We start from the raw sequence: 12,691 nt of genomic DNA on the forward strand, positions 1-12,691 counted from the left end.
CATAATCTAGTCTGGACAAAACCAGAGCACGGAAAGTATGGAGAAGATTAACACAATCTGCAGCCCAAGAAGTGTAGGCCAGTAGGCGGAGAGCATTACACTTCTGCATGCAGGTAATCTTCTGGTGACAAATATGGGGCAGCGACATCAGCAACATAAGCTTTTTATGAGAAAGGAGGCCACGAAACAGGACTATGCTACAGCGTCTAGGTGCTGGTTGCTTAAGTAAAGTTCTGGGATGGCACGTACTGTGGCTCAACGGCAAAACTGCATAACCCACATTTTGGAGGGAGAAAACTGGAAGACGTGGGAGAAGGACCGTGCAGAGGCCCATCAGATGTCATCTAGTAGCAGCTGGCATTCAGCAGATGCTACCGAGTGGGAACTACATCAGATGCAAAAATCGTCAACATACAATGCCAGGGTAACCAAAGGCCCGACAGAGGTTACAAGCCCACTGATGGCGACGACGAAGAGTGCGACACTTAACACAGAACCCTATGGGACACTGTTCTCCTGATCCGAGGGGTGCCGAGTGAAGCACCTACTCTAACCTGGAACAGCCAGTGGGATAAAAACATGTGGATAACAATCGCAAGGCGACCGTGAAGGCTCGAGTCACAGACGGTATCTAAAATGTGACGGTGCCAAGTGGTGTTGCATGCCTTACGTAGGTCAAAGAAGACTGTGGCAAGGTGTTGGCGCTTAGTAAAAGCCTTTTCAGACTGCTGTTTCCAAACTGAGTAAATTGTTACTTGTAGATAATCCTTCCCGGGAGCCACACTGATAACGGGACAAAAGGCCCTGAGATTCAAGTACCCGACATAATCTGAAGCTAACCATCATCTCGAGCAGTTTCTGAAGGACGACGGTCAGGCTAATCGGTCAGTAGCTGTCGAGAGACATTGGATTCTTCCCGGGCTTAAAGTATGGGGATAACTATGCTGTCTCACCACTGCGAGGGGAAGACACCCGTGAGCCAAATGCAGCTGAAGACGCTGTCTCTCGGTAATGTCCAAATGTTTGATCTTCTGGTTGTGGATAGAATCCGGGCCTGGGGCAGTTTCATGTGAAGAGGTAAAAGCCAGCAAAAATTCCCATTCAGTGAAGGCTTCATTATAGGCTTCAGCTAGGTGCAGTTTGAAACAGAGGGGGGTTTCTTCAACTCATCATTTCTGTCGGAGAAAGGTAGCAGGATAGGAAGAGGACACTGATGCTATCATAAAGTGTGTTGTGAGGTGTTCTGCAAGGACCGATCAATCAGTACACGGAGCATCCTGTAGGATAAGAACCTGGGCAGTTGTTTGTCACTGGTGGCTCACAAGGCTACGGAGCTCGGGCCAAACCTGAGATGATGGGGCATATGTCCCCAGGGAAAAAATACATAATTCCTTTTCACTCTGGTTAATAAAGTAGGAAGCCTTAGCACAGGGACACTTCAAAGCAATAAGGCTGGTATTTAAGGGGTGGTGTTTAAATTGTTGCAGTTCCGACTGGCAGTCCTGGATAGCGACCGCTATGTCCTCGGTCCACCACGGTAGCAGTCGAAGATGAGGGGAATCTGTGGATAGAGGGATAGTGCCAGCGGCATGAAGAATAGTGTCAAAGATGTCTCGCATGACTGCATCAATGCAATCTGAAAGAGAGGTGTCGAAGTGAGCAGCAGACATATATAAAGCCCAATGAGCTCTGCAGAATGCCCAATGTGAAGTGCCGTCTGTCTGGTGGCAGCAGGAGAACGATAGAATCGACAGAAAGTGGTTACTAATATTATCGTGGGATGACAAGTGTAAGGAAATCGTGAGAGAAGGGGAAGGGATCCTGAGATCGATAGCAGAAAAGTGCCACGAGCAGCACTGAAGAGGGTAGGGGAACTGTCATTGAGGAGACATAAATCAAAGTCTGTAATAAGTTAATCAATTAGAAGACCCCTACTGGTCTAAGTGACACTCCCCTACAGGCAGTGGTGTGCACTGAAGTCCCCGAGGAGGAGATATGGGGGAGGGAGTTGCTGTATTAAAATAGGCAGTCCAACATAAGGAAGTGGCATAATTGGATGGAGGTAGACACTGCAAATGGTGACGGTTGGGGTAGTTCACAATTATGCCGCTATCGCTTCATTGCTTCCAGGTTTGTACGGAGGAGGATCAAGTCACTAATGACATCAGTACGAACCAAAGTGCAGACCCCTCCAGACACTATCTCGAGGCGGGCACGGTTCTGATAGAATGCCCGAAAACTGTGAAATGCTTGAAAGTGGTCATCACAGAAGTGCATTTCTTGAAGAGCCAAACAGAATACAGAACAGGAGGAAACAAGTTTTTGTATTTCTGGTAGATGACAGTAACATCCGTTGCAGTTTCACTCGATTATCGTGTGGTGAGGGTCCAGATTTGACATAGGTCATGTCGCCAGGTCAGTGGTCATCACCAACGAGGATGGGGTGACATACATAAAAACTGGGTCTGATTCGAAGTGAGGAGGAGGAGGCAAAGCCAATCGGGATGCCAGGGATGACTCGTCCTTGGACTTGCATTGCTTCTTCTTTTTCTTCTTCTTCTTCTTCTTCTTCTTTTTGTTCTCCTTGGAGGGAGAGAGGAGGTGTTATCAGTAAGGGGATAGGTGGCAGCGATGTGCGGATCTGACAGAGAGCGAGTACCTTTGAGTATGGGTCCGTCGTCCGACCCGAGGCTGTAGGCTTCCTATCTAGAGAACACTGGGTTGGCGTGTACCGAGAGGGAGCCCCACCCCTAGCAGGAGCCAGAGAAGAGGATTTCCTCTCTGGCCAAGGAGGAGGAGCGATTCCTTGAGGGGAAGGGACGGGAGAGACTGGGGCGGGAGAGGGGGGAGGGAGAGGAAAGGGGGCAGGATGGGGGCGAGGAGGAGGAGGAGGGAAAATGTAACTGAGGCCAAGGTAGATGGGAGATTCACAGGCTGAAGTTTGTCAACCTTCTTCTGGGTCTCAAAGTACCCGAGACAATCAAGGATATTTATTTCCTGGATTCTTTTTTCCTTTTTATACACTGGAGACTCTAGTGAGCCAGGAAAATGTACACCAGAGCAGTGTACACAATTAGGCAGTGGGGTGCGAGGGCCACCAACATGAAGAGGGGATGGGAATGGCATCGCATCTGAAGGATATGTGGCCAAACTTGAGGTAATGGAAGCAACATGTGGGAGGTGGAATGAATGGTTTGACATCACATCTGTATATTATCACCCTGACCTTCTCCGGCAGGGTATGCCTCTCAAAGGCCAGGATGAAAGTGCCAATGTCTAAGTGACACACCAGATGAAATGAATGCCATGTTGTTCCAGATTAGCCCTAAGTTCATCATCGGACTGGAGGAGAAGGTCCCTATGGAAAATTACACCCTGTGTCATACTGAGACTTGTGAGGAGTGATAATAATAATCACCAGGATGTCACCTACGTAGTTGCAGGCACGGAGGGTGGCTGACTGGCAGGCATAAGCCAGATCTCAACTTCACCGAGAACTGAAACAGAACAATTTCTAGGAAGAGGCATGGCGGCAGAGGAGTGGTCACACGAGTTTAATGCGTTCTGTGTGTCAAATGCCTGGCACGGTACCGCCCAATCCAATCTGGGGCCCCGCCTCGTGGACGTCACCCGTCACAGCAACGGCTGCCTGGCACGGCAGGAGTTCCAATGCCCGACAATGACAGGCGACCACTCCTAGGTTTTCACAAGGTGTTCACAGTGCAGGTACCAGCAGTGTGGTCTCTGTGATGTCAGGTGGCTCAGCCAGTACATAACAGCCCCACCACACAGACTGGCAATCGAACTGGTGACCTAGCAAGGTAGTGAAAAGGCTATGGCGTAGAGGGAGAACCGGGTAAGGGAGAGGACGAGGAAGGGGAGAGGAATCCACACATAAGATGCTATGGAGGGAGTTCGTCCCCATCTGGCACACTACAGATTTCAAATTTAGAGATGGAAGTCAAAGCCCTAAGGGGGACCAAAAAAGAAAAGCCAAAAAGGGGAGGAAAAGCAAACAAACCAGAACCACAAGATGACACTAAGTAAAATGGATAGCAGGGCCGACATAAATGAGAACACCAAAGGAGTGAAAGGAAGGGGTAAAAGGAAAGGAATAAGGATCGGTTGGGAGAAGGAAGGAGAAGATAAAGGAGCAAGGAAAAGAACAAAGGCAGCAATAGCTCAGGGACCTGTGTACACCACACACGTACCCACAAAAGAGCTGTAGGCCCCTGGGGGATCAAAAGTGATGAAAGAAGCAGAGCGTCTTGCAAAAAGAGTGTGTTCCATAAGTGCAGATAAATTTCATGGAGCTGTGACAGTAATAATAGTTAAATATCAACTTTATAAATGAGTTAGACTGGTTGTTGCCTCAGGTTTCTTGAGTTGTCACTGTAACATATTTACACTTTTCCAATTTTTATTTGCAGAGTCTGCCAAGGATGTGGCACATCGTGTGCACCTGATTACCAGCTAAAGTAGACAAGTGGCTGTGCCATGATCACAGATCACAGTCTGTGACTGGAAGGGGGGGGGGGGGGGGGGGGGCTCTGCAAACAGTCAAGGAATCTAAAAACAGCTGAAACAACAGATGCCTGGATTTTTGAAAAGTACCCAGACCACCATTTATTATAAAGAACAGTACTTATCTACAAGAAGGGGGTTTGGGTTGTTGTGGGGAAGGAGACCAGACAGCGAGGTCATCGGTCTCATCGGATTAGGGAAAGATGGGGAAGGAAGTGGGCCGTGCCCTTTCAAAGGAACCATCCCGGCATTTGCCTGGAGCGATTTAGGGAAATCACGGAAAACCTAAATCAGGACGGCCGGACGCGGGATTGAACCATCTACAAGAAGGCACACATCAACTGAATGACATTCTTACCTAACGCCCTGCTTGTAATGATGCCTGCAATATTCAATATTAAAGGTGTAATGTGGACAAAATAATATGAACACTTGTCTAATGTAAATGAGGGCCATTACAGGCATTCAAAATATGTAAATCCTGAATGCAGGTCTTTTGAGATTTTTCTGCCATACTTTGCAAAGAAACTCCTCAGATTCCTTGACAGTTACTGAGAAAAGGTAATGGGCCATTCACTGTTTTACTAGCAGAGACTGTGACAATCCAATAAATTTCAAATCTGACTATTCTGAAGGCCACAGACAATGTACTATTTCATTCTTATATTCATCAAAATTATTTTCAACAGTTGCAGGTACGTGAGTTGGGACAATGTTGACACTGAAAGGACCTGAACAATGCATTAAACACTGAATCAACATGGTTTAATGTGATGGTGTGTGAAGTAGTGGTGCAAAAAATTCAGAGAAGGTCTCATAGATGTGCAGGATGAAAAATGTTGATGGGACTTTCAGATGTACCTCATGAACTTGTGGAAAATGTGATAGAATTGTCTCGTGAGATATCAGTTCAATCCTTTTTAAGACTCTTATAGAGAGAGTAGTTTTGTTCATGGAAGGTACCAAAATGTATAACCAAAACTGAAATAATGGCTTAGCCATGACATTTCTTCAGTGCTACCATGAAGCAGGAAGGGATTTGTGAACATTATCATGCCCGAGGATAAGACATGGGTGCAGTATATGAACTCAAACTAAGGAACAAGCTAAAAGAGGGTGCACACTCATTTTCTCAGTAAGGCTAAAAAACAGAAGCAATGTCAAACGATAACACTACGGTTATAGTTTTTTGGGATTGCAAAGGATTTTGACAACAGATATCATGCAAGTAACAAGTGAGAATACAGTGACATCATAGGTTTATAATGTAATTCATAGCTCTGAAGGTCTGTGCAAAACAAATGGCACAGGACGATTACCTAACAAATAATTCTACTCCACGGCAATGTGTTACCCCATAGTGCGAATGGAATGAAAGAAAAACTCGAGAGATTTTTCTAAATCCTCCCTATAGTCTGGACTTGGTAGGAAGAGATTTTCATTTCTTCCCCAAGATGAAGGCCTCGCTGGTTACCCAGTGCTTTATGACCAATGATGAACTCAAGGATTCTGTCAACAACTGGCTAAAGCACACGGTAGACTCCTTGATGAAGGGATAAAGAAGCTTGTGTCATGGTACAACAAATGTATGATGGCTGTAGAGAAGTAAAGTCAGAATGTAAGTACAAGATTGCATACAAAAAATTTTTATCTACCTTTTTTGAAAACAAAAAATGCAGACTTCAGAACTTAATTTATGAATAGCCCTCGTACATACTGTTCTGGCTCATCTAACCAACTGTCATCCATGTGGGAGCAACAGTTAAGCCTTCGTAATGAACTCTACAATAAAATAAATTTTTTCTAGGAACAGTGCGCTGGGTTCTCAATTACATCAACAGACTTAAACAACTATAACAGCACGACCAGAGGACCAGAAGCCTGATCTCTCCATACGAACCTTGAGAACTTCTGCCAGTTGAGGTCCCACGACTCTGCCATGGACGTCCAATAGTTTTATACTGGGAACTGTGGTATCTGCAGTAAATGACTCCTCATTTTCATCTCCTAAGCCATTTTCCATTAGTGTGTCCCCATCATAAGTATTTTTCCTCTCCTGATCTTCTTTATCAATACCTCCATTACAATATTTATCATAAAGAAGAATCTGAAACGAGCAAAGTTTGTTAACAGACAGAAAAGTATAACGAAGCATTTTGTTTCGAGTTTCATGTGTATTATTATTATTATTATTATTATTATTATTATACCCAATTTGGAACTCCTATGGACTACATAAATAACTACTACTGATACAACTTCCCATTTTTCATTTAATCAGAGTGCTTATGTTCCCTAACTTTTGACTACTTTGTTCCAGTTTTCTCTGGAGATGACAAACTAAAATCTTCTTTTGAAATGTATCATTCTCTTGCATATCCTGTTTCATTAATCTGAACTAGATGGCTGTGAAATATCATTCTATGCTTTCTCATTGTTATATTCAGTTGTTCAGCTTTTGGCACGTATCTCCATTACTCCCATTCCCATATTCACCGTTGTGTTTTATTAGCCTGAATATATTTCATTTTTTGGCCAGTTTTCCATTTCTCCTGTTTTAGTCAAATATAGGCATTCAGCTGTAAATAAACATTCTGGTTTTATTACTGTAACACAGAGCTGTAACTTTGCTTGAGAAAAGACAGATTTCTGATGTTACACATCTGTAGTCAACTAAAAAGCATTTCCAACTTCCTTGCTCTGTGTTTATTAGCGTCCCCATACGGATCCTTCTCACCAACACCAGCTTTTCTGAATTGCGCAGGTTGAAACTTTCCCTGCAATATATCCTACGTGCCCGTAACCCTCCTGGCCTCAAACTACGTTAGTCATTGTCGTCACCCATCCTGCCCCTTCCCTGTTCCCATTCCAGCACTACACAGCCCTCTACTCCACTAATGGATGGCCATCCCCCCTCCTCTGCCCACTGTCCAATCTCCTGACTGGACCCAGCTGCCCTACCATCTCTCCTCCTCGTCCCTGCATGCTCCCCACAAGCAGCACTTTACCGTCCCCCACCCCTACCCTGCTATTCCTGCCCCAGCCACCTCTTTACCCTCCAGCCCCACCTGACTGCCACCCCCATCATTCGTTGCTGCTCGTAGTCCGGCTTCAGCTGTCAGAGACTGCGGTAATGTGTGTGCGAGTTGTGTTTGTGTGAGTGTGTATGCTATCTATTTTCAATAAAGGCCTTGTCGGCCACTTTTCGACAGTTTTTTTTGTTGTGCCTATCTGCGACTCAGCATCTCCACTATACGTATAGTGAGTAGCAGCTATCCTTTTCATAATACTGTTAGTATCCCATTTTGGTATTATTTGGTATGGGTCCCGCATATGAACATTATTCTAAGGTGGGACAAACGAGATTTGTATCAGTCTGTTTTGTAGACTGATTGTATTTTCTCAGTATTCTGCCAATGAACTGAAGTCTTCCATCTGCTTTACCTACACCAGAGCCTATTTGACCATTCCATTTCATATCACAACAAAGTGTTACACTCAGGTATTAATATTAGTTGACTGATTCCAACTCTGACTCACTGACATTATAGTCATAGGATCTATGTTTTTCGTCTTGTCAAGTGCACAATTTTACATTTCCGAACATTTCAAAAAAATTTCCATCTTTGGACCAGTTTTAAATCATATCAAAATCTAAATGGAAGTTTTTACAGACTTCTTCAGCTAATATTTCATTACAGCTAACTGCACCACCTGTGAGAAGTCTGAGGTTACCATTAGCATTGTCAGCCATGCCACTAACATCCAACATGAACAGCAAGGATTTCAACACAGCTTCCTGTGGCACACCTGAAGTTACTTCTACTATTGTAAATAATTTTTTGTATAAATTATGTACCAGGTCCTCGTACCAAGAAATCCTCAATTCAGTCACAAGTTTAGATGATGTCCCATATTAACTAAATAATTATTAAAAAACACTGGCACAGTTTCAGGACAAAAGCTTTCTCAATGATGCGTACCATCTCATCAACATACGTATACTCTGCCCTAATGGTAGAGGGTACTGACTAGAAGAGGTATAGACTCTCTTTCACAGGTCCTAAAAAAGCCCAAGTTTTGGGTGTTGAGCATTAAACACCATTTGATCTTACACCTCAAGATTCTGATAATATTGTTTCCCCACATTCGCTGCATGCAAGGAGTATGCCACTGTCTTGTAACCATTATTCATTCCGTTGTTTGTGCACAGGTTGTTGGGAGTACTTTTCATTTGCTGAATGATACAGACATTTTAAATTAACATTATATTCATGTTTATAGTCACATTTATGCTGGTGTCCTCTTGTTACTAATTTCTTTTTTACAAAATTAATGACTCTCTTTTCAGAACATCCAAGAAGAATTAAAATTATAAATACATCTGGAAAACTTTCTATGTACATAACTAAGAGGAAGTGCAATACAGGCAGTTGTCCATAAGAATCAACTGATGTCACAGGTACTTCACAGGCATCCACGTCATTAAACCTTTCCAATTCAATTTTTCTATTCATTGCATTCTTTCCGATTCTTATATATTTTGCAGTAATGGAAACGTGTCAGACACTGTCTGACTTCGGAACTGTACCAGAAAACTGTAATATCAGATGTAGTCTGACAGTGGATCCAAAAGGGTGAACAGCAGATTTTTCACACAGGCATGTCAAAGAACACATACAGCATTGAAACTCACATCAATTCCTGCTATGTCACTAACTAAGGCACGGTCAAGATCTATTGGAGAATCTTCAGAAACCACAGCATTGTCCATTCCTGACTGTACAGGTATGAAATCTGGTTCAATTACTTCCTCAGGGAATGATTCATCTTTAAGTGGTCTCCACCTGAAATCTAAGAACAACAGTATATATTATTGAATTGCTGCACAACAATAATACCGGGCGACTCAAAAACAAAGAACAGATTTCAACTATCTGTAAGACAAACTATAAAAGATGAAAAACACACTGCGCATCTCACTAAACAGAGGAAGGTTCGAAGTTTTGACACAGCTGCACTGTTCTTTGTTCCTAGCAACATGGTGACTACACCAAAAGACAAATCATCTTGTTTGTCGAATTTGTGCAAAATCTAACAATTCAAGTGCAATTGGTTCAACAAGAAGTCACCTTTACACAAGCAGATTTATGACCGGCATACAAAATTCTTGAAAGTTGGTTGCATATGCAAAAGGAGGAGCACTGGTCAGCCACACACATCTGAGGAAGATGTTGAGCATATCCGAGATGCTTTCACATGGAGCTCTCTTAAGTCTACAAGATGGGGAGGTCAGGAACTTAAGCTTCCTGAAACAACAGTCCAGTGACTATAACGAAGATACAAATCTTGCATTTCAGTTCTCCATGGTATGGCAGAGGGCATTTTTTCCTCACGACTCATCTTTTCACACGAATTGACATTTCATCTATTGGGTAAAGTAAACTGCCATCATGTAAGAATTTGAGGAGTCGTAAACCCTGCCCTTGTCATTCAACCGGGCGTTGTTATCAAACACGAAAGAGATTCACTGAAACAGAATGTATTTTGTACCGTTTATTTTCACAAAGGTTGTGGACCTTTTTTTTGCAGAGGAGACTGTGACAGGAATGTCACTGGACATGCTGCAAAACTTGGTTGTTTTCTCAACTTCATGAAGATTCCCACAATTGCATTTTCATGCACATTGGCAACCTGCTTCACTTTCACCTTTAGGTGTGGCAGTTTCTTAACAACACTGTCCCAGAATGTTGGATTGGAAGAAGTGGACAAGATCTCATTGTTTGCTTTTGCCCTCCCATGTCCCCTGACCTCACACCTTGCAACTTTTTTCTGTGGGTGTACATAAAAGATAGTCTTTTGTTCCATGTATGACAGCTATTCTTCAAGAGCTGAGAAACTGAATTGTTGAAGCTGCCGATTCAATAAACAGGGACCAGTTGATTCGTTTGTGGAATGAAATGGACTACTATTTCAATGTTTCCCGAGCAACCCACGATGCTCGTGTCAAGTGTCTGCTATAGCCTCTCTGCAAACATGGAACCATGAACCTTCCTCCATCCAGTGACATGCGCAATCTGCTTCCATCTTTCATAGTTTGTCTGTAATAAACAACTGAAATCTGCTCTTTCTTTCTGAATCATCCTATATAATAATAACAATAATAATAATAATAATAATAATAATAATGATTATGATGATGATGACGATGATCTTAAACTACAATGACACTGTTACCTTATTTTGTAAGCTCACTGGGAAAAATATTAGTCACCCCCTTAAAACAGCATACTGGTCACTTTGAAGTGCTCTAGAACTGGTATTAGGCAGTTATGACCCTCCAATGCTGAGTTAAGTCATAGCAGTGAGACCGTGCACATGCACTAGACAGATGTACGAAATCAGTGCAGTAAGGACGATTGAAGATGTGACAAAATGCAGAGAGGACCTATTGTATATTGCTGTAACTATGATCACATCACGAATGAAGTCACCCTATTTGTCAGTGTATTAAAGTGGACTGCACAATGTGTCTACAAGGAGCACCACATCATATGGTAAAGACCAGTGGTCGTAGAACGATCCTGACTGACTGGGACTGGTGAGGAGTGTCACATTTTGCCGACGAAAATCGGTTTCAAACCTGACAGGAACTGTTGCCGTCAACGAATGCTTGTTCGTCTCTAGCAGTTTTTGGGTGGATGGTGTGATTCATCTGAAGCAACTTTCATTGTTACGTAGTTTCTGGGAGATAGTGGCAAATTTTGGAAATATTGCTAAATTTGGCATTTTCACCATTCCCTTATAAAAATGCAAATTTGGGTGCAGCATTTTGCTACTTGTGGTAACTGACAGTCTTCTGGTGTCCGTATCGAATCTTTACTTTTTATTGTCAATGCAGAGGTTTACAAATAAGCTCAAAATATCCTTTCATTTCCCATTAAAGAGATAAGGCTCTGCATCTTACATCAGACAAAAATACTTTACTGTCAACAAACGTATTTCACAAATAGGTTTTACTCAGTGATATTACATTCCCCGACATTTTCGCACAAAAAATTGGTACCAAAAATGATCAATTTTGGGAAGATCTTTAAAGTGATGCACCAATTAAATTGCATATTTTGTAGTACATGCACATAAACACAAAAACTAACAAATAGGACATTTTGCCTTAGCAAACATGTAAGTTACACATCCGTATAGTGGATGTTTAATAAACATACAGCGAATGGCAAAAATTACATCTTTCAAACAAAGATGTAAATTAATGAAAAACTGCTCGGTTTGCTTTGTCACAGCACAGAACACGTAATGAAAACATCACTGTAGTCACATATTTTAGACGAAGGATTTAAATTGTGTCGGGTGATTAATGTAATAGCTTTTTACTTAGTTACACTCACTGGCTTCACCAACTCAAATCAAATAATCATCTTGGAACCTAACCTAGACCTCAGCCTACACTATGGATCAGACAGTCATCACCAATTTTAAATGGTAAAAGTCAATATTGAAATAAACAGTCTGTGTTCTTTTTTACTTCCCCAGAAACATGTTTCCATGACATCACATATCGTGTGCTGTGATTGGCAGGCAGAAGTAAACCGTACAGGCATCATGTTGATTTACATGCTTGAAAAGCTACTGTGCAAGATTTTAATTATTTATGTATTTGTTCACCCAGTGATCACATCATAATGATACAGGACTTGTCGTCATAGTACAACAAAAATAGGTAGCTCAAATACAAAATACACATAGAACATGTAAGTATGTTTTTACACATACAGGACAGGTGGGTCTTCCATGGAATTGCTGAAAGAACCATCACAGCATCTGTCTGAAATGATTTAACACTATTTGCACCAGATAACTCATAATATATTATACAGTAAAACTTGCTCAAATCAGCAAATGTACAATTTGGAAATCTGCCCAAAATGTACAAGTATTTCACTCCCGATGCATTCAGTGCACTTTTATATGCTGATTTTTTTTTTGTATAAAGCAGATGACGAAGAAATTGAAGAAATGTATGATGAGATAAAAGAAATTATTCAGATAGTGAAGGGAGACGAAAATTTAATAGTCATGGGTGACTGGAATTCGAGTGTAGGAAAAGGGAGAGAAGGAAACGTAGTAGGTGAATATGGATTGGGACTAA

General features: G+C 42.2%; 1 protein-coding gene across 2 annotated transcripts in view; it reads right to left on the reverse strand.

Moving 5' to 3' along the window:
* Positions 1-12,691, reverse strand: part of LOC126106471 (endoribonuclease Dicer-like) — a 292,820-nt gene that overhangs the window by 36,375 nt on the left and 243,754 nt on the right. For both annotated transcript variants that reach the window (XM_049912758.1, XM_049912757.1), the window contains 2 exons: positions 9,221-9,378; positions 6,425-6,631 (listed from right to left, as the gene is read on the reverse strand). In XM_049912758.1, the coding sequence (XP_049768715.1) occupies positions 6,425-6,631; positions 9,221-9,378 (365 nt within the window). The remainder of the gene's footprint in view (positions 1-6,424; positions 6,632-9,220; positions 9,379-12,691) is intronic.

This window comes from Schistocerca cancellata, chromosome 10, assembly GCF_023864275.1.
Source record: "Schistocerca cancellata isolate TAMUIC-IGC-003103 chromosome 10, iqSchCanc2.1, whole genome shotgun sequence".
NCBI lineage: Eukaryota > Metazoa > Arthropoda > Insecta > Orthoptera > Acrididae > Schistocerca > Schistocerca cancellata.